This window comes from Molossus molossus, unplaced genomic scaffold, assembly GCF_014108415.1.
Source record: "Molossus molossus isolate mMolMol1 unplaced genomic scaffold, mMolMol1.p scaffold_m16_p_1, whole genome shotgun sequence".
Taxonomy (NCBI): Eukaryota; Metazoa; Chordata; class Mammalia; order Chiroptera; family Molossidae; genus Molossus; species Molossus molossus.
In genome coordinates, this window is record NW_023425344.1 from 180,020,522 (window position 1) to 180,044,112 (window position 23,591).

At 40.7% G+C, this 23,591-nt stretch overlaps 1 protein-coding gene across 4 annotated transcripts in view; it reads right to left on the minus strand.

Annotated features, from left to right (window-relative positions):
• The window catches only part of INO80 (INO80 complex ATPase subunit), a 120,747-nt gene that overhangs the window by 53,580 nt on the left and 43,576 nt on the right, over window positions 1-23,591 (minus strand). For 3 of the 4 annotated variants that reach the window (XM_036259606.1, XM_036259621.1, XM_036259616.1), the window contains 3 exons: window positions 23,475-23,542; window positions 22,544-22,637; window positions 21,624-21,795 (listed from right to left, as the gene is read on the minus strand). In XM_036259606.1, coding sequence (XP_036115499.1) covers window positions 21,624-21,795; window positions 22,544-22,637; window positions 23,475-23,542 — 334 coding nt within the window. The remainder of the gene's footprint in view (window positions 1-21,623; window positions 21,796-22,543; window positions 22,638-23,474; window positions 23,543-23,591) is intronic. The other variant, XM_036259610.1, reaches the window with a different exon arrangement.

A 23,591-nucleotide genomic window follows, 5' to 3' on the forward strand; every position in this document is an offset into this window, starting at 1 on the left:
GTCTTCGGCAGTTTCTACTATCATAGGCAAATCTTTACAACTTTATTACAATGGTGGGTCCATCCATATAGCTCTGAAGTATTTGACCTTTTAATTTACACACTGAGATCCCTGTTATTACCTATAAAAAAGTTTCTGATAAGAGTTTTTCAACATTGTCTGTGTACTCATCTTTATGTTGACTAGCATCTACAATAAAGTTTATCCATCTCTCTACATGTTTATGGTTCAATATCATCTGAATGCCTAGTGTGAGGATCATTATATTATCAGAACGGGTGTCACTTGATTCTTCCAATAATGAGTACAGATAAAGGTTAAAAAAAAAAAAGTAGCCAATTTTTTTGTTTTCTGAAAGTGCATTTCTTAGTATCAGCAGCAGCTCCTCTTGCCCCTCCAGGCGGTGGGGAGGAGAGAAGACATAAGTCTAGCAACCATTGCTCATGTCACCCAGCTACAATACTAGTAGTAGTATAGGGCTGCTAGCTGGGATGTCCACGGCCACCCAGGTGGCTGAGGTAGCCACAATAGACCTAAAAGACTTAAAAAAAAATCTCACCCGAGGAAGTTTATTGATTTTAGAGAGAGAGAGAGGAGGGGATAGTAAGAGAGAGAGGAAAGGAAGAAGAAAGGAAGGGAGAGGGAGAGGGAGAGGGAGAGAGTCGGAGAGAGGGTGGGAGAGACAGTGATGTGAGAGAGACACATTAATAGGTCGCCTCCTATATGCTGCATGCACCTCAACTGGGGATAGAACCTGCAACCTAAGTATGTGCCCTGACGGGAATCGAATCCGCAAACTTCTGGTGTACGGGATGATGTTCCAACCAACTGAGCCACCCATTAGGGGATGACCTAAAGACTTTTAAATTCTTTACTAACTTCTAAAAAAAAACAACTAAATGTCTCTGTCAGAGATCTCTTAAAGTCACCCTCATTTTAAGTGTTCTCAAATGGCATAAAGCAACAGAAGCCTGTATTTTATTTTATTCACAGGATATAAAGGTAAAAGATGAAAAAATAAATATTTCCTTCAATTATTTTCTCTTCAACATTATAGTTATTAATAAAAAAGATACAATTTTCACTGTAGAAAGTCCTTTTACTTTTTTTTTATCTTCACCTGAGGCATTTTTCCATTTTTTGTTCAGATAGAGTGGGAGGGAGAGAGAGAGAGAGAGAGAAAGAGAAACATCGACGTTAAAGGGACACATCAAGTGGCTGCTACCTGCACAACCCAACCAGGGCCGGGGACAAACTGCAACTGAGGTACGTGCCCTGAGCGGGAATCGAACCCAGGTCTCTCTGGACCACAGGCCAACGCTCTAACCACTGAGCCAAACTGGCCAGAGCCCTTTTACTTTTACAAAAATTTACTCTTAAAATCCTCACCCAAGGATCTTTTTTCCATTGATCTTTTTAGATACAGTGGAAGGAAGGGAGGGAGGGGGAGAGAGAAACATTGATATGAGAGAGACACATCCTCACATCAACTGGTTGTCTTCTGTACAACTCCGTACATGTCCTTGACCCAGAATCGAACTCATAACCCTTTGGTCCATGGATGACGCTCTAACAGCTAAGCCAAACTGGCCAGGGCATAGAAAGTCCTTTTAACATGTCATTTGTGATACCGTTCTAGAAAAAGCCCAACAATTCTATTTCCAGAGGTCGTCATTCCCAAATTAGAACACATTTACTTGTACTATATGAGCTAGGTTAAGATGGTAGTCTTGCCTTGGCAGGTTTGGCTCAGCGGTTAGAGCGTCGACCTGCGGTCCTGAGAGACCCGGGTTCGGTTCCCACTAAGGGCGCGTACCTCGGTTGCAGTTTGTCCCCGGCCCTGGTCGGTTGTGCGGGTGGCAACCACTCGATGTGTCCCTTTCACATCGATGTTTCTCTCTCTCTCTCTGTTCCTCTCTCTCCCTCCCACTCTACCTGAACAAAAAATGGAAAAATGTCCTCCGGTGAGGATAAAAAAAAAAAATAAATAAATAAAAAAAAAAAAGATGGTAGTCTTATTGGAAGTCACTAAGTCAAGGTGATTTATAGCCGATTCCATATTTTACAAAAAATAATTCACTAGTTCAAAATGTTCAACATACACAGCCTTAGCTTTAGAGAAACCCTGACTATCCCTAGCATATTCTACTCAATCTGTACTTTTCTGAATTATTTTCTCTTAACATCGGTTCCATCCAACCTTCCTTAGTACAGCTAGTTCTTGGTACTACTCTACCCACATTCCCTTCACATAAATGTCATGAACTGCTAGGCACAGAAAAATTCAATGTGTAACAAAGAAGAACACAAAGGACACCTTAAACGCCATTGTGTAGGATGCTTAAGGGGATAGGATGAAAAAGAAGGTTCATTATTTCTCCAGTCTATTTTGGCCTAAAACAAATTAGAAAAAAGAAACAGAAATGCCATACTATAAGAGATGTGACTTGGTTATAATGCAGTCACAGGTTTTGTTATTCTGTTATCCCTTCATCATGTTCTTGAATATCTTGTTACAATGTAGGAACTGGCAGCTGTATGCGTCTTGGGCCAGCAGCACAATGCATCCACAGCAGTGAAGTCAGGCTTTTGTAGAGTCTTTTGGCCCCATGTAGTTCAAGAGAAAATAAGCAGGGCAGAATGATAGGCCCCACAGCAGCACACTTCTTGCCACAGTGCGGCATAGAAAACACAATGATAGGCCTGGCTGGTTTGGCTCAGCGGTTACAGCATTTGGCCCTCAAACCAGAGTCAGGGGCTCAATTTTGGTCAAGAGCACACATACCCCAGTTGTGGTTCAATACCTGGCCCTGGTCAGTGTTGTGCAAGAGGCAACCAATCGAGGTGTCTCTCTCCCATCAATATGTGTGTTTCTCTCTCCCTCTCTCCCCGCTATCTGAAAATCAATGAAAAAATATCCTCAGGGGAGGAGTAAAGGAAGAAAACACACAGATGTTTCCCCTCAGACACAGACTTACCCATTTATACATGTTTTAAAATGATATTTAGAGAGAGAAAGGGACAGAGAGAAACATCGATGTTGAGAGCGAAACATCAATTGGCTGCTTCTCACATGAGCCCTGACTAGGCACTGAACCCGAAACCTGGGTATGTGCCCTGACCAGGAATTGAACCCGCAACCTTTCGATATATGGGACGATGCTCCAACCAACTGAGCCACACTGGCAAGGGCCAGACATACCCATTTAAAAAGGGTCCATACTTTGCTCTCCATGTCTTGCTTAAAATTAAAAAGTATATTTGGTGATATTAGGTCTTTGTTACTTAGAAATTAATTTTTTGCTTTTGTCTTTAAATAATATCAAATTTAGATATAAAGAAAAGGTTTCACTTTATTTATCAATTATCTAAATCTCCACCCAGGGACACATTGACTGGTTGCCTCCCACATGAACCTGACAAGGGCTGGGACAAACTGCAATCAAGGTAGGTGCCCTTGACCAGAATCGAACCCGAAACTCATTGGTCCTCAGGCCGACAGATTTTTTTTTCATTGATTTTCAGAGGGTGAACTGGGGATGGGGTGAGGGATTGAACCTGCAACCCAGCTATATGACCCTGACCAGCAATCAAACCCATGACCCTTCAGTGAGTGGGCTTAACGCTCTAACCGTTGAACCACACTCACCTGGGCTCCTTTTGTATATTTTTATTTATTTTTTAACGCATCTTCATTGTTGAATGTGTTACAGATGTTTCTCCCTTTTTTCCCCATTGAGACCCTCCTCCCCAAACCTGCCCCCCCCTGCCTTCCCCACACTATTGTCAGTGTCCACTGGTTATGCATAAATAGTTCTTTGGTTTATCTCATCCCACTCCCCCCTTCCCTTTGAGGTTCATCAGTCTAACCACCAATTTGTACTTCTTAATTCCTTCATCTTTTTCACCCATCCCTCCAGCCCCCACCCATCTGGCAAGCAAAAAAAGTTCTCTGGATCTATGAGTGTTTCTGTTCTGCATGCTCATTTTGTTTGTAGATTCAATTGTTGATAGATATGTATTAATTGCCATTTTATTGTTCATATTTTTGTTGTTCTTCGCCTTCCAGAAGACCCTCCAACATTTCATATAATACTGGTTTGGTGGTGAACTCCTTTAGCTTTTCTTGTCTGGGAAACTCTTGTTATGTCCATCAATTCTAAACTACAGCTTTGCAGGATAGAGTAATCTTGGTTGTAGGTCATTGCTTTTCATCACCTTGAATATCTATCTGGCCTGCAAAGTTTGTTTTGAGAAATCAGCTGACAGTCGTATGGGAGCTCCTTTGTAGGTAATACACTGCTTTTCTCTAGCTGCTTTTAAGATTCTCTTTGTATTTAATCTTTTGCATTTTGATGATGATGTGTCCTGGTGTGGACCTCTTTGGGTTCAACTTCTTTGGGACTCTCTGTGCTTCCTGGACTTGTATATCTGCTTCCATTACCAAGTTAGGGAAATTTTCTGTCATTATTGTTTCAAATAGGTTTTCAATTTCTTGCTCTCTCTCTTCTCCTTCAGGCACCCCTATGATGCGAATGTTGGTTCACTTGAAATTGTCCCAGAGGCTCCTTACACTATCCCAATTTTTTTAGATTCTTTTTTCTTTTTGCTGTTCTGGTTGGGTGTTTTCTGCTTCCTTATATTCCAAATCGATGGTTTGCTTCTTGGCTTTACATATTCTACCATTGATTCCCAGTAAATTATTCTTTACTTCAGGTAGTGCATCCTTCATTTCTTACTGGTTCTTTTTTATGTTGTTGATGCTCTCACTAAGTTCCTCGAAGATCTCCTTAAGTTCCTTGAAGGTCACACTAAGTCCCTTGAATGTCTCATCAAGTTCCTTGAGTAACCTTATAACCTGTTTTCTTTTCTTTTTTATCCTCACCCGAGGATATTTTTCCATTTTTTGTACAGACAGAGTGGGAGGGAGAGAGAGGAAGGGAGAGAGAGACAGAGAGAGAAACATCGATGTGAAAGGGACACATCGAGTGGCTGCCACCCGCACGACCAACCAGGGCCGGGGACAAACTGCAACCGAAGTACGTGCCCTTAGCGGAAACAGAATCTGGGTCTCTCCGGACCGCAGGCCGACGCTTTAACTGCTGAGCCAAACTGGCCAGGGCATAACCTGTTTTCTGAACTCTGCATCTGATTGATTGCTTATCTCCATTTCGTTTAATTCTTTTCCTGGAGTTTTGTTCTTTTCTTTCATTTCAGACATGTTTCTTTGTCTCTTTATTTTGGCTGCTTCCCTGTGATTGTTTCTATGTATTAGACAGGGTTGCTATGTCTCCTAGGCTTCATAGGGTGTCCTACTATTGTAGGTATCCTGTAGTATCCAGTGGCACAGTCTCCCTGATCACTCCAGCTGGGCCCTCGAGGTGTATCACTAGTGTGTGGACTATACACCCTTCTGTTGTAGTTGATATGCTGTTGGCACATCAATGGGAGGTATTTACTCAGGCTGATCAGCTGTGTAGGGACCCACTGAGTCCACTCATTGAGTGTGTCACTTGTGGAGGTGGTTGGGTGGCAGTGTTTCGATGTAGTCTGAAGCTGTGCACTGGGTGTGCTGGCTCTAGGGAAAGTCAGCCAATGCCTGTGTTCTAGCCAGGGCCACCAGGCATAAGCTACAATGTGATCTGTGGATGGCTGCTTTTTTGTGCTGGGTTTGGAGGTGACCAGAAAAAGCCAAGTTGTGAACCAAGGCTGGCTGCTTCTAGTGCCAGGCCTGGGGCCACTTAACAAGAGGTATGGGGCTCACTGAGACCAGATGCTGCTTGTTTGAGAGATTTTATGAAACTCTGAAGCAGAATTCAAGACAGGCCAATCCTATGGTAAAGCCTTTGGAAGTAGCTTGCTTGGGCCCAAAAGTTGGGTGGAGCAGGGCCTCAGGGAATCACCAGGGCTGGGCCAACAGTGTGAGCCAGGTTGCTGGAGTCCCAGATATGGCGGCAATTTGCCTGCCCTGTGGGGAAAGGGCTCACCAAAGGAACAAAGGCCTCCTCCAGCACAGCACGTCTGTCCAGGAGAAAGCTTCCCCTCCAGCCCTACTCCTGAAACCAAACAGCTCAGTTCTTCCCTGTTCTATGGTGCCCCTCAGCTGCCTCTCCTCCGAGATCAGAGGGAGCAAGTCTGAGTAAGTCCATGTGCGGGCCCCTTAAGAGGAGCTGACTGGGGCTTCCACAGCTGCAGCCTCCCTCTGCCTCAGTTTCTGCCAGGAGCTATGGGGACTTCTCCTCCTGGCACTGGGACACTGAAATGGGTGCCTGGTGTGGAATGGGAACCCCTCACTCCTTAGGGAGGACCTTCCCAGACAAGGTGTTCCTCCTGATTTTTATCCGCCACACGTGGGTGTGGGACCAGGCTGTTCACCTCAGCCCCTCCTACCAGTCTTGATGTGGTGGCTGCTTTAATTTCGTAGTTGTAGGCCTTCCATTCAGCTTGATTTCAGGCGGTTCTGGATGTTTGTGCTGTAGTTTCGTTGTAATTCTGATGTGGTAGTGAGAGGAGGTGATACTGCATTTACCTACGCCGTCATCTTGACCGGAAGTCTCCTTTTGTATATTTTAAATTGCAAAATCTGAAATGTCCCCAATTTCATGATGTAGGTGGCTTACTAGAGTGGTAGAATATATAAGCTTTCAACACATATGATGCCTAAATACACCATTACAATGAAAACAGTTTCATTGAGACTGAGATAAGAGATGGATTCAATGCTAGTACCCTGTTTCTGTCAATTATCATTCTTTTTTTAAACATTTTTTTCTTTTTTTTATTGATTTTATTTATTTATTTATTTATTTATTTATTTATTTATTTATTTATTTTCTTATCCTCACCCGAGGACATTTTTCCATTTTTTGTTCAGATAGAGCGGGAGGGGGAGAGAGGAAGAGAGAGAGAGAAACATCGATGTGAAGGGACACATCGAGTGGCCGCCACCCACACGACCAACCAGGGCCGGGGACAAACTGCAACCGAGGTACGCGCCCTTAGCGGAACTGAACCCGGGTCTCTCTGTACCGCAGGCCGACGCTCCAGCAGGCCGACGCTCCAACCGCTGAGCCAAACCGGCCAGGACTTCTTTATTGATTTTAGAGAGAGAGAGAGAGACATCGATAGGAGAGAACACTGACTGACCACCTCCTGCATGGCCCCAACTGGCAACCAGGCCCACAACCTGGGCATGTGCTCTGACCAGGAATTGAACTGGCGACCTCTTGGTGCATGGGTCAACACTTAACCATTGAGCCACACCAGCTGGGCATCAGTTATCATTATTAATGTAACATTTAACTGGTTATAGTATAAAATCTGTTTCTTCCTCTCCAAAAGATGGTTAAATGGTATATCTCCTATAGATTCTGGTTTTTGTTTTTATTCTTTAAAAATAAGATTAAAAGTAAAAAAGATTCGTATGTGTGAGACTTGCTTTTTTTTTTAATTTCTTTTTTCTTTATTGATTTTAAAGAGAGAGGATGAAAGAGGGAGAGAGAGATAGAAACTTGATGGGAGGGAACATCGACTGGCAGCCTCCTGCATGCCCCGCAATGGGGATCTGGCCCAAAACCTGGGCATGTAGCCTGAGTGGGAATTGAACCGGTGACCTCTTGGTGTATGGGACAATACTTAACCACAGAGCCACACTGGTCAGGCCCCAAACTTTACTTTTTTTTAGCAATTTTATTTTTTTTTCTTTATTAATTTTAGAGAGAGACGAAGGAAGAGGGAGAGATAGAAACATCAATGATAGAGAACACTGATTGGCCACATCCTGCATGCCCCTATTGGGGATTTGGCCCACAACCTGAACATGTGCCCTGACCCAGAATTGGTGACCCTTGGTGCATGGGTTGATTCTCAACCACTGAGCCACACCAGCCAGGCCAAACTTTACTTTTTTATTTTTTTTATTTTTTCATCCTCACCCAAGGACATTTTTCCATTTTTTGTTCAGGTAGAGTGGGAGGGAGAGAGAGGAACAGAGAGAGAGAGAGAGAGAAACATCGACGTGAAAGGGACACACCGAGTGGCTGCCACCCGCACGACCAACCAGGGCCGGGGACAAACTGCAACCGAGGCACGTGCCCTTAGCGGGAACCAAACCCGGGTCTCTCTGGACCGCAGGCCGACGCTCTAACCGCTGAGCCAAACCAGCCAGGGCCCAAACTTTACTTTTAAGAGTGATCTTGAACATGGAATCCAGATTCAACTCACATGTTCTTCCATCAAAACTTTGAAACATATGTGTTTACTTTACATATTAAAACAAAACTACTCCACGTCCTAGTACCACAAAAGAACGCAAAACAAAGAGATGGAGAAACAGCATCTCTTCAGTATTACGTTTAATAATAATAAAAGTTACATAATGAGAACTAAATAGGAAAATTAAATGCAAGATACAGAATAGAACAGAGCTTGCAAGGAAAAGTTTTGCTCACAAGGAATTAAGCCTTATGAATTCTTGTTGAAGATGAAAGCCAGATATTACACTGCATTTAATATAACTGCAGCTGACATTTGCTATGGATAATAAAACTGTAGACAGATGGGTAACCTGGAGAGCAGGAAGAGATACCAACATGTTTTCCAGTTTAAGAACTTTCATGGTGTGACAGTCAGAACCTGTCTATAGCCTAAGCCAAAATCTCAGAACAATTAATAAATACCAAGGCAAACTTCATAATGAAGTAACTAATATAAAGGCATCAGCCCCGCCCTGGCCGGTCTGGCTCAGGGGTTAGAGTGTTGGTCCACAGACCAGAGAGTCCCAGGTTCAGTTCCCACTAAGGGCACATATATCGGTTGTAGTTCGTCCCCAGCCCCAGTTGGGGTCGTGTGGGTGGCAGCCACTCGATGTGTCTCTCTCACATCGATGTTTCTCTCTCTCTCTCTCTTCCTCCCTCTATCCTTCCCACACTATCCAAAGATAAATGCAAAAATGTCCTCTGGTGAGGATATAAATAAATAATAAATAAAGCCATCAGCCCAGCATTAGAGGTCTACAGTCCTTTTGAGATATGTCCACAAATTTTTTGATACCCCTTTCTTCAAAAAGTAGAGCCTCATTCCCCTCCTCTTGGGTGTGAGCTAGATTTAAAGACTCCCAAAACTAGTTCATAAGGCACCGAGGGTCCTCCTTGCTCTCTCTTTCTCTTGAATCACTTGCTCTGGGGAAAGCCAGGTACCATGCCATGAGGACACTCAAGTAGCCTCATGGAAAAGTCCACACAGCAAGGAATTGAGGCCTCCAAACAACAGCCAACACAACTTGCCAGGCATGAAAGTGAGCTACCTTGGAAGTAGATCCTATGGCTATAGTCAATCTTTCAGGTAACTGTAACCTTAGCTGGTATCTTGACTTTCTAAGATCCAGAACCACCTACCTGAGCTGCTCCCAAGTTCCTAACTAAAGAAACTATGAGATATTTAATGTTTATTGTTTTAAGCTGCTAGGTTTTAGGGTAATTTATTATGTAGGTATAGTTATGTAGGGGCTAATATCTACAATTGATCCTTTGGGGAATTATTCTTGAGATTTCTATACATTAACTTCTCCTGCTGGTGTTCCTCAGTGTCAAGAAATGCATCTAGTTCTCAGCTCAAATACAGAACAAAAATAACTTATGTACCAAAAAAAAAAAATCAATAAATGATTAAACAAGTTACTAATCCTACCCATAAGGAAAAGTTAGAACTCTTTACAAAGTTATATTTTAAATACTAAGACTATACTTTTTAAAAATTTTAAATCTTCAACCAAGAATATTTTCCTATTTATCTTCAGATAGGGAGGGAGGGACAAGGGGGGGGGGCGGGACGAAGTTGGGGGGGGGGGGAGACGCAGACAGACATAGACTGGCTGCTTCCCGCACAACCCTGACCAGGGTCGGGGATGAACTGCAACCAAGGTACATGCCCTTGATCGGAACTGAACCTGCGACTCTGGTCCACAGGCTGACGCTCTAATGGCTGAACCAAACTGGCCAGGGTGATTATATATTTTTTTAAATCCTCACTCGAGGATATATTTTTCTTGGTTTTAGAGAGAAAGGAGGAGAGAGAGAAACATCAATGTGACAGAAAAACATCAATTAATTGCCTCCAGTATGAGGCCCAACCAGGGATCAAACCTGTAACCTTTTGATGTGTGGGATGATGCTCCAACCAACTGAGACATCCAGTAAGGGCAAGACCATACTTTTTTTTTTTTTTTTTTTTTTTATCCTCACTCGAGGATATTTTTCCATTTTTTTGTACAGATAGAGTGAGAGGGAGAGAGAGGAAGGGAGAGAGAGAGAGAAACATCGACGTGAAGGGACACATCAAGTGGCTGCCACCCACACGACCAACCAGGGCCGGGGACAAACTGCAACCGAAGTACGTGCCCTTAGCGGGAACCGAACCCGGGTCTCTCCGGGCCGCAGGCCGACGCTCTAACCGCTGAGCCAAACTGGCCAGGGCGCAAGACCATACTTTTAATTTTAGGCTGAAGGGCATTCCCTGAGGTGAGAATACACACCAAGTTCCAAAGGTAAAAGTAACAACAATACAATGAATCGACACTCACTAGGTCATTCAGTAAACATTTATATAACCTTCTAAGCACAAGGTGCCTAAAATAACCAGATCACAAAGACAAGAGAGACTATATAAAATGCATAAACATCTAAATTGTATTCTTTCTTTGGGGGGGCGGGATGAAGATAGAAAAAAAGACAACTACTTAACAATGTCCTTTTACACGTTAATTAAGCTTAGTTTTAGTCTTTCTGGATACTATAAAACATTCTTTGTGGTAGAGAAGTATCTTTCTGTTAATTATAGAGCTCCTACCAGTATTCACTAGTTTTCTACCACATAAATTGAGTAATTAAGTACACGTTTACATCCCCATCAACTGTCTCTCTTTTATGTTCAAATTCCCTCTGTTGCCTTCTTCCTTTTCAGTCTTCAAATCTGAGTCTCCTCTTAAGAAACTCAACTTTGACTTAAACCCAACTGTCCCTCCTGAAATGCCCTTTAATTCTTTTTTTTTCTCTCTCACCCAAGGACATTTTTGCATAGAGAGGGAGAGAGAGAGAGAAACATCGATGTGAGAGAGACACATCGACTGGCTGCCACCCTCACGATCCCAACTGGGGCAGGGACAAATTGCAACCAAGTATGTGCACTTAGCGGAAACTGAACCCGGGTCTTTCTGGACTTCGGGCCGATGCTCTAACTGTTGAGCCAAACTGGACAGGGCCTTCTCATTCTTTTTAATTGTCATACTTCATTACCCACTCCCTAGACTTTCTTTTTTTTAAAATTTATTTATTTTTAATCCTCACCTGAGGACATTTTTTTGCATTTATCTTCAGACAAAATATATATTCGCATATAGCATTTCTGTCACATTTACAATTCAACAGATTTGAACTGCTTTAATCGCTGGAGGGAGACAGGGAGGAAGAGAAAGAGAAACATTGATGTGAGAGAGATATATTGAGTGGTTGCCACCCACATGACTCCAACCAGGGCCCGGACAAAGTGCAACTGAGACACGTGCCCTTATAGCAGGAACCAAACCTGGGACTCTCTGGTCCATGGGCCAACGCTCTAACCGCTGAGCCAAACCAGTTAGGGCCCACTCTCTACATTTTTTAATCAGAATCTTTCTCCCTGTGAATCCCTGCACCTGGGGCCTTTGTCTTTTATCTGCACTCCTAACATCAAAGAGCTCCTTATCTCATGCCAAAGTGTTTACTTTAAACCTGACATAGAATTTACCATTTCTTCTGGATCCTTTCTTGAACTCTAGGTTTTAAAAGTAATTCCTCCACTGACAATGCTCACCAATATACAAATCAGAGTCCCTTAACACTTTCTTTTTTTTGAAGAACACAAACTTATTTTTATTTTTTCATTTAATAATGCCAAACACAAATGCTGACAACATATCGCATATAGCGTTTCTGTCTCCTTTACAATTCAACAGATTGGAACTGCTTTAATCGCTGTATGGAGGGTACTATATTAGTATTTAAAAAGTTTATTCCAGCCCAGCTGATGTGGCTCAGTGGACTGGGTGTCATCCCATGGACTGAGATGTCCCAGTTTGATTCCTGGTCAGGGCTCAAGCCCAGGTTTCAGCTCTATCCCCAGTAGGGGGTGTGCAGGAGGTAGCCAATAGATGTTTTTCTCTCACATCGATGTCTCTATCTCTCTCCCTCCCCCTTAAATAAATAAACAAACAAACAAACAAACATTTAAAAAATAAATAAAAAGTTTATTCCAACTCATTTCTTCTTTTATACTCTAAAACATCTTCATTATGTGTGATGAGATAGGTCAGTAAGAAGACAGAAGGGTGCTCAAGGTCAACCCAACTTTTAGCCAGTAAGGAATGCCATGTAGTGGCTACTGAATATAGAACTTGGACCACACTGACAAGCCAACCATCTGGAGGGCTGCAACAATGTGGACAGCACCATTTTGCCAAGCCAGGCACCCCCTTGACACTTTCTTTATAATGTTTAATTACAACAATTTCTGTTGGGACCTTAGTATCCGATACTTGGAACATCTGCTTAACATACTCCTTAATATGGACCCTTGTGTCTGATCTTTTCTGGTATCACACTCTGAGATTAATCTTCATCAAATACCAATGGCAAAGATTCCCACTGGTGTGCTATAATGAATGACTTGAATGATTTTGAGGCCTTCCTGCGACCATATTCCTTTCCATGGCTTGATAGTAAGAAGAAACTTTATTCCCTCAGGAGAACAACTGAAGCATATGTTGAAGAAAGTAAGCTAAAAAAGGGCTGACATTCCTGGTTTAGTATTTAAATTCAATAGAATGGCATTCAAAGACTCCCACAACTCACCTTTCTGGCCCCTTTTCTTGCTATTGTTCTTTATTTTGGCTCAAATCTTTAACTTGGAATATCTTTCCTCCTACCAGATCCCTAACCAGTCAAGATCCAACCAGCCCTGGCTGGTTTAGCTTAGCAGTTAGAGCATCGGCCCACGGCCCAAAGAGTCATGGGTTCTATTCAGCTCAAAGGCACATACCTGGGTTGTGGTTCAGTCCCTAGCCCTGGTTGGGGTCGTGCAGGAGGCAACCAATCAATGTCTCTCTCACATCGATGTTTCTCTCCCTCCCTCCCTCCCGCTCTATCTGAAGATAAATGGAAAAATATCCTCAGGTAAGGATTAAAAAAGATTGAACTTAAACAATACCATTTCTATAAAGACTTTTCCATCCATTTCAACCTAAAGTTCCTTCCTGAACCTTAGTATTAATCATTTACCACTAATCTAGCACTTAATTATGTCTTCTTTAAACTTTTATCTTTAAAATAAACAACTTTTTTTTCTTTATTAATTTTTAGAGAGAGAAGATGGGAGAGGGAGAGAGGGATAGAAACATCGATGAGAGAGAACATCGACTGGCCACATTCTGCATGCCCCACACCGGGGATTTGGCTCACAACCTGGGCATGTGCCCTGATGGGGAATCGAATTGCCGACCTCTTGGTGCATGGGTCGATGATCAACCACTGAGCCACACAGGCTGGGCTAAACTTTTATCTTAAATTGTTTTTATTTTAGCCAGTCAGGAATGCCATGTAGTGGCTCCTGAATATAGAACTTGGATCACACTGACAAGCCAACCATCTGGAGGACTGCAACAATGTGGACAGCACCATTTTGTTTTAAGTCTTTTTAAGTTTGTACATATATTTTTACTATGTGAGTGAATGGTTTTCAAATCAGAAAACAGGGACTATGATTGTTAACACACCTTGCCCACAGTAGACACTGGTGCATGACAGGTTTTAAACATTAGTTATATTACATATGCTTTCCCATTGTGAGGCGACTATTCTGATGGTAGCCTGGACCAGGAGGAAAAAAGGAGCATTAGACAACCCCCAACCACTAAGCCAAAATCACAGTCTACCACTGGAGATGCAATCAATCAGTAAGCTCTTCTGACATACAAATCAATGTGGTGATTCACTCAATCCCAGTGGCCCTTGGGATTAAATACTTGAAAGCAGCATGAGAGAGAGAGAGTGAAGGGTGTGTGGAAAAGAATGCTTTCTTCAGAAAACATTGGGTCCTCCCTTCTATTACCACTCCTTACTCAGTTAGGCTTCTTTATTGTTCAGATCAGTGGTCTCCAAAGAAAGCATATGCAAGCCTCACAACGTAAATAATATTAACATGTTAGTATGTTTCTCATTTTAATGAAAATAATACATAGGTATTGATAACAAATGGATTAAGAATATTTTAATAAATGGGGGACACAAAACATTTGGAGACCACTGGCCTACACTATCTACATTGCAGAAAAGAGAGTTTTTGTTGTTGTTGTTATTCCTCACCAGAGGTTATTTTTCCATTAATGTTTAGATGAAGTAGGAGGGAGCGAGGGAGGGAGGGAGGGAGAGAGAGAGATAGAGAAAGAGAGAGATAGAGATATCAATTGGTTGCCTCCTGCACTACCAGGGCTGGGGATCAAACCTAAAACCCAGGTATGTGCCCTTGACTGGCAATCAAATCCACAGGCCAATGCTCTAATCAATAAGCCAAACCCGCCTGGGCGCAGAAAATTTTAAAATAAGATTTATAAGCTGATTCTAAAATGTCCATGAAAATGCAAAAGGGCCACTCTAGCTGGTGTGGTTCAGTTGGCTGAGTGTCATCCCATGCACCAAAGGGCTGCTGGTTCGAGTCTCAGTCAGGTCACATACCCAGGTTTCAGGCCTGATCCCCAATCAGGGTGCATGTAGGAGACGACAGATTGATGTCTCCCTCTCTTTCTCTCTCTCTCTCTCTCTCTCTCTCTCTCTCTCTCTCTCAAAAATCAATAAAAACACATTAAAAAAGAAAATGAAAAGGGCTAAGAATAGTCAAGGCAATATTGAAAAACAAAGCTAGAGGACCTGTGCTACCAGTTATCAAGACTTATAATGAAGCTACAGTAATTAAGATAGAGTGGTCCTGGTTCAAGGATAGACAAATGGACTAATGGAACAGAACTGAGTTCAGAAACAAAGCTGTAGAGCCATGTGTTTGACAAAATGACTATGTAGTGCAGTGGGTAACTATGATCCAGTAAGGATGGTCTTTTCAATAAATAGAGATGGGTCAAATGGAGGTGGATATCTATACATAATACAAATGCCAACCCTTAACACTGACAAAGAAAAACACCAAACCTAATTTCTGGTAGATATGAATTAGAAAGTTAATAAAAAAGATTTTCAGAGAGCCCTGGCCAGGTAGTCAGTTAGTTAGAGCACCATCCCAGTAAGCCAAGGTTGTGGGTTCAATCCCTGGTCAGGGCACACACAAAAATCAACCAAGGGCCCGGCCAGTGTGACTTAGTGGACTGAACGTTGTTCCATAAACTAAGAGGTCCTGGTTTGATTTCCAGCCAGGGCACATGCCTGGGTTGCGGGCTTGATCCCCAGTGGGGGTTGTGTAGGAGGCGGCCGATTGATGTCTCTCTCTCACATTAATGTTTCTCTCTATCTTTCTTCCTCTTTCTCTAAAATATCAATAAAAACATAAAAAAAAAAAAAAAAAAAAAAATCAACCAAGGGCCCTGGCTGGGTTGCTCAATTGGTTTGAGCATTGTCCCATGCACCAAAAAAAGATTGCAGGTTCAATCCCTAGTTGGGGCATGTACGAGAGGCAACCGATCAATATTTCTCTCTCACATCAATATTTCTCTCTCTCCCTTAGTCTCTCCCCGCAAAAATCAGTAAACATATCCTCAGGGGAGGATTAAAAAAACAACGAATGAAGCAATGAATGCATAAATAAGTGGAACAACAAATCAATATCTCTAACAAAATCAACTATAAAAACTTCTGGAGAAAAACACAGGGGACTATCTTCAGACCTCATAGGCAAAGATTTCTTCAACGGGACACAAAAATGTTAACTTCAACAGATGGACACCCCTGAGAGTGAAAAAGTAAGCTACAGAGTAGAAGATATCTGCAGTACATAAAGAACTACAAATCGCTAAGAAAAATACAGACAGCGTAACAGAAAAATAAGCAAGGGTATTAAATAAGCATTTCATAAAAGAGGTTATCAAAATGGCAATAATCATTACAAAAGGTATTGAATATCATTATTTATAAGGGAAATATAATTGATAGCCTCAATGAGATACCAACACAAACGGCTAAAATGATCAAACAATACCACACTCTGCCAAGGATATAGAGCAACTAGAACCTCTCATACACTGTTAATGGGAGTAAAAATTGGTTCAATTATTTTAGAAAACTGGCATTACCTATTAATTATTACCATATGCATACCCTATGACCCAGAAATTTCACTACTAGATAGATATATGCCCCGTAAAAATACATATAAAATTTCACTAAAGGTACATGCAGTAATATTCATAGCAGCACTATTTGTAATAACAAAAACTAGAAACAGCTCAAATATTTACCTACAGTAACTCTTGTGGGGAGGGCATTGAAGAGGAACAGCGAATGGAAGTGAGTACAAAGGGGATTCTGGAGTAGAGTTCTGATAGAGTTTTGTGAAGTCATTAAGCTGTTTGTACACATGATTTGTGTACTTTCCAAAATGCATGTTAATATGTAGAAGGACAGCCCAAGCAACAAGATAAAAGGCTTAAAAATTTTAATATATTATACTTACTACTTTTCCCTGTCTCTCTAATCTACTTGACCTGTTATTTACTAAAGGCAAGCAAGTGTCATCTTTTCAAAATTAGGTGCTACTTAGAATCATGAGATCAAATGGTTACAAATTAATTTTGTTAGAAGAATCCCACATTTATACATCATCCCTTTTCTAATCTTTCAAAACTTTTCTTGTCTTTCCGAGTTTCTAATTCTCCATATGAATTATAGCAAATACATCTGAAGCCATGTTTTCAGGATATTTGTTGAAAATAAGTAAGCATAACTGTAAGCCTGTTTTCTGTGAAAATACAAAATTTTCTGTCTGATATCACAGTAGTTGGACCCCTATTTAAGCAAAGAAGTCCTTCATAGGATTTGTAAATTGTACTAACAATGCCAAAAGTATTTTTTTTTTTTTAATCCTCACCCGAGGATATTTTTCCTTTTTTTTTTTTTTTTTTTTGTACAGATAGAGTGGGAGGGAGAGAGAGGAAGGGAGAGAGAGTGAGAAACATCGACGTGAAGGACACATTGAGTGGCTGCCACCCGCAGGGCCAACCAGGGCCGGGGACAAACTGCAACCGAAGTACATGCCCTTAGTGGGAACCGAACCCGGGTCTCTCCGGATCGCAGGCCGATGCTCTAACCGCTGAGCCAAACTGGCCAGGGCCCAAAAGTATTTTTATATACTTCAATGACAGCAAACAAGTCATATCAGGAATGAAAAGCACAAAGCACACACACAATGAAATTATCCCACACAAGGCAACAAACAAAAAGAACCCAAGACTTTGTATTTAAAACCAATCGACAAATTCAAACATCAGCACATAATATAATTATTACATTTAAGTCTCAGCACTGCTGTTAATATTTAATGCATTATTTTTAAAAAAAAACTAATTTTTGTCAATGTTTTATATATATATTTTTAAAATATATTTTCTTTATTGATTTTAGGGAGGAAGGAAGGGAGAGGGGGAGATAGAAACATTGATAAGAGAGAACATTGACTGACCACCTCCTGCATCCCCCTCCTGGAGGATCAGGCCCACAACCTGGGCATGTGCCCTGACCAGGAATCGAACCGACAACCTCTTGGTGCATGGGTTGATGCGTAACCACTGAGCCACATCGGCCGAGTAATAATGTTATTTTTAAACTAAAAACGTGCAGGATCAGCCCTGGCCAGTTTGGCTCAGCGGTTAGAGCATTGGCCTGCGGTCCAGAGACCGGGTTCGGTTCCCACTAAGGGCGCGTACCTCGGTTGCAGTTTGTCCCCAGCCCTTGTTGGTTGTGCGGATGGCAGCCACTCGATGTGTCCCTTTCACGTCAATGTTTCTCTCTCTCTCCTTCCCACTCTATCTGAACAAAAAATGGAAAAATGTGCTCAGGTGAGGGTTAAAAAAAAAAAAAAGACTTGCGGGATCAGAGGAGACTATGAAATTTAGAAGTGTGGTTTTGATGTGTGTAGGTATGCTAAAATATCATGCATTTTAAGTTTTAACTTTTAGTCTTAACCAATGAATTTTGGAAATTTGTTCTAAAGGATTAGGTGTCCAGAATTTCCTTCTCTACTCTTTGCAAAACAAACAAAACCAATTTTCTCTAGATGAATGTTTCTTGAATAAGAAAAATTCAGTTCAGAGAAACCAGTGTGAGAAACACCATAATAATGGTGATAGGTATATTCTATCAAGGCCATTCTTGGGAGATAGTTCCCATAATAAACTACTTTGTTCAAGTTTGAATCAATTGGTTCTTTCAAAATCACCTATTTTTGTTTATATTATCATTGAATATCAGTAATATAACAGATATATACCAGAATGTACTGAGACACAGATGGACCTTGATCACTAGCTAGCTACATGTCAGGGTAACTCTGGAATAAAATATGCAAACTGCTCTCTGAGAAACTTCTGGTCCTCTTTCACATTCAGAAAGTGAGACTCTTCCATGGTCCAAAATGTCAGTATCTTTCCTTTTCCACAATTACAAGAATGATCCAGAATCATCTACATAGTGACTCTCTTTATCTAGTCCTCTTAGCTATTCTAATATTGTTCTGTAATCTAGTGCTGTATTTTTCAAAATGTGAGTTGAGATGGTCATAAAATCATTTTTTCGTAGGTTCCTACCAACATTTAAAAAAAGAATAAAAGAAAAAACAACCAGGATGCACTGTATATGTGGTTTAGTTTTGTAAATATTTTGTTTTAAAATGTTATGTATATATAATATTTGGTGTGTCTACATACCTAATGGTGGTGATATAAAATATTCTTGACTAGAGTTATGATCACACTTCAATAGCCACAGACATATAAGCTTTATTTTTAATAAATGTTACACATGGAATTTCAGCAACATAATTCTTTTTTTTAGAACCTAGGTTAACCTTTAAGGCTAGATACCATGTAAAGATCATCCTGCTTACTTGAAAGCTGAAATTTCTTAGAATAGATAGATCACAAACTACAAAATACACTGCCTGACTGGTATTTCAATATATGTATGTTGTAGACTAAAACCAGAACAGTGATTCTACACTCATATAATTAGCTTTCCAACTACCTCTGGCCCATTGGCTCAGTAACTCAGCGTACAGTCTAAGCCACTACAAGAGCAAATGTCTATCCATAACAGAAAATGAAATTGAAAAAGAGGAAATAGAAGTTAATGAAACTTCAATTAGATAAACTTTCAGATTTCACTACCAATTTCCTATAAAGCATATTGTTCACTGAATTTCTCAGAAAATTTATTAAGGACCTCACTGAACAGGTGCTCTGAACACCCTACTATATTTTCATAAAACATAAGAATACAAATAAGTAATACATATTTTTGAGTGTTAAATAAGATGCAGGTGTCTACATAAAAGGGCATAATAACCCTTGGGAGGATGGTACTTTCTGTAGCAAAAATAAAACTAGTAAAATTTTATAACTGTAGTGTAATATATACTACCGAATGTCAGGGAATTACTCTATAGAAGATTAGGCAACTCTTCATCAGACATATCAATATTTCACTAGTAGAAAGTCATTCTGCCACCACAGACTGGAACCCAATTCTACTCTCTTTTTCCATTACTGATCTAATCTCCAGAGTCCAAAAATGAGGCAATGCTAGAGAAACCAATTGAGAAAACAGAAGAGAAGGAAATCATATGGGTTTTCCAGTGTACAGGGGGCACATACCAGATCCAGCCAAAGAATATCAGGCATTTGATAGCAGTTAAGACTACTGACCCATTAAATGTTCCAGAAGATACAAGAAAAATGTCCTAACTTATAATCTAGTTGAAGAACTATAATATAAATATGCAAATCTCTTTTCAACTCTCCAGTGCTACCCATTTCATTCAGAATATAATCCAAATTCTTAGCAATAATTTATGAGGCCCCATAGCATCTGGACCTACATCTATCATCTTATTTCCTATCACTTTCCCCTTCACCTACTTTACAATGGCAAACATATGAAAAGTACCCAACATTATTATTTTCCATAATAATGCAATTTATAATCATAAGATATCACCACAAATTCATAAACAGACTGAAAATACCAGGTGTAGGCAAGGATAATGATCACAACAGCAAATCTCTCACACTGCTGCTCGAAGTGTTAATTGTGGAACAATTTTGGAAAATGTTTTGGCAGTGGCTACTAAATCTAAGCATACATATACCTGATTAGACAGCAATCCCACTCCTTTGGGATATAAATCCCAAAGTAATTAGTGCTTATGTTTATCAAAAGACATGTATGAGAACGTCCATAGCACTTTAATTCATAATAGCCTCAAACTGGAAGCAATCTAAATACCCACCAACAGAATAAATTAATAAATTAAATTGTGGCCTGGCCAGTGTGGCTCAGTGGTTGAGCATCAACCCATGCACCAAGAGGTCGCGGGTTCGATTACCAGTCAGAGCACATGCCCAGGTTGTGGGTCCAATTTCCAGTGGGGAGCATGCAGGAAGCAGCTAATTAATGTTCTCTCTCATTGATGTTTCTATCTCTCCCTCCCTCTCTCCCAAAATCAATAAAAGAAAGAAAGAAAAAAAAAGGCCTTGGCCAGTTTGGCTCAGAGGTTACAGCGTCGGCCTGCAGACCAGAGAATCCTGGGTTTGGTTCCCACTAGGGGCATGTACCTCGGTTGCAGTTTGTCCCTGGCCCTGGCTAGGGTCATGTGGGTGGCAGCCACTCGATGTGTCTCTCTCACATCAATGTTTCTCTCTCTCCTCCCCCTTTTCTCCCTCCTGCTCTATCTGAAGATAAATGCAAAAATGTCCTCTGGTGAGGGTAAATAAATAAATAAATAAATAATGAAATTAAATTGTGGTCTATTCAATTTGGGACACTTCATAACATTAAAAAAGAATGTTATAATGTAACATGGATGAATCTCAGATATTCTGAGAAAAAGAAACTAGACACAAAACAGTACATACTAGATAATTCTATTATATAGTTAAAATAAAGGCAAAAGTAATCAGTGATAACAGAAGCAGAATAGTGATTACCTTTATTTGTTCTGAATTATAGGTATTAAATGGGAAGTAGCATGAGGGAGACTTCTGGGTGCTGGAAATGTTCTATACCTTAATGTAGGTAGTTGTTACACAAGTGTTTTACACATGTAGAAATTCAGAGAGTTGTACATTTAAGATCTGTGTTACAGTACAGTTATATACAAAATATATGTTTACTATATATACATATGCATACACACACACACGCACGCACAAAATGTCTATTAAGATATATACAGAAAATCATAAGTCAATATACTGCTCCCACTCCTCTGGGAACTCTGGCTCCATCAGGCCATCATTTACTTTATTACTACTTTTACTGATTCAAAGAAAAGGGAATTGGGGTACCGCTTGGATAACTGATGCTGAAATAATTGCTTACCTTTAACAAAGGGCAGCTGCAAAGGTTGGGAAAGGAGAGTGGAAAATTAACCCCCAGAAGGAAATCCTTGTTTCTCAGATATCTCTGCTGGCTCTCCACTTCTGGCTCTCCCCAGGAGCGCAGCTGATGGAGCCTGTAGGAGGCTTTCAGAGACAGGAAAAGAGCTAACCATCTGAAACAAATCACAGCAGACATGCTTATTCAGTGCTCCATGGAAGTCTGAGGGTAGTTTACAGCAGTGAGGAACTTTGTCTCTCATTAACATGTCTTGAGAATTTTAGAAACAGTTCTTTCCTACTTTGAGATAAAGCCACTTCATACTTTTGTTCTATAAATTCTACCTTTGGCATGACTCGGTTTGCTACTATGAAAACTAAAATCCTCTGTAAAGCTCATCTCAGTATTAAAGAGTATTCAATTCTACCACAAAAACTCTATTATAAAATTAGGAAGAGAGCTTTTCCTAATGAGGCTACTATTTATTACATAAATACAAGGTAATAAAATAAGAAAAAGCCATTGTTCCAAAGAATAAGAACACACAACTAAGTTTCCCAGAATATTTAAGACAGGCTATGCTGCAATCACTACTAACTAAAGGAATCATCAGCCATCATTTGCCCTACAGAAGCAAATAAAATATAGTAGATTAACTAGAAATTAAGACTACTTGAAGATCTGGTAGCATTTGGGAGGAGAGCCTGATTAGTTTTTATTTATGGCATATCATGAGGCATCATGCAATTACTAAAAGATCTAAAGAAAATTATGATTTCCTAATAAACATTTTCAACAACAGAAAAAGAACGAGAGGTTCCCCAAGATGATATAACATTAAATGTTTAACCTTCACAAGATTCAACCTTTGTCCTTGTTTATTTCCAACGGCTCTCTCATCAAACAGTGAGCAAACTTCTCACCTGGCCAAAAGTCCCTGAAGCATGAGGTTTGCCATTTCTGCTGGAGATACATCAATAAAGCGAAGGAAAGAGAAACAGCTTTCTTCATTTACACCTAGAATGTCAAAGGACAAAATTAAACTCAATAGCAAGCCAAAAGACAATACTCAACTAAAGCCTATTTGCTGAACTGCTGAGTTTTGGCTCAATAATCGAAACATATTTTAAAGATTCTGACCTTTGAACCTTTGCCTTAATATCATTTTTAATCGATTTTTAGAGGAGAGAAGGGAGAGGGAGAGACAGAAAGAAACATCGATTGGCTGCCTCCTGCATGTCCCCCACTAGAGATTTGGCCCACAACCTGGGCATGTGCCCTGAACGGGGATTGAACCTGAGACCTCTTGGTGCATGGGTCGACGCTCAACCACTGAGCCACACCAGCTGGGCTGTGTAAGAAATTCTTAAGAGCCCTGGCCAGTTTGGCTCAGCGGTTAGAGCATTGGCCTGCAGTCCAGAGAGACCCGGGTTCAGTTCCCGCTAAGGGCACGTACCTCGGATACAGTTTGTCCCCGGCCCTGGTTGGGTCATACAGGTGGCAGTCACTCAACGTGTCCCTTTCACATCAATGTTTCTACTTCTCTCTCCCTCCCACTCTATCTGAACAAAAAATGGAAAAATATCCTCGGGTAAAGATAAAAAAAAGAAAAAATTCTTAAGAGTCAGATATAAAGGTGGAAGTTCAATGTAATTTGTTATTTGCTTCCTGTTATAGTCACAAATCACAACATCTATAGATAAAGATGACTGATTTACTTAAGCTTACCAAGATTTTATAAATAAAAACCTAGCATACAGGCAAACCACTATTAGTTCCAAATCAGTCACTCAGCAAAAAAAAATTTTGGTAAATCCTTGGTATACTTTCCTTTCCAAAGATAAAAACACCTACCTTTTCTGTGAAAGAGGGACTGTTGGATATAGTCCGGTGCAAATGGAGAAAGAAGAACCCTTAACCACCTGTAAAGTAAGTAAATAAAATAAATCCACACCCAAAAATAAGTGCTGA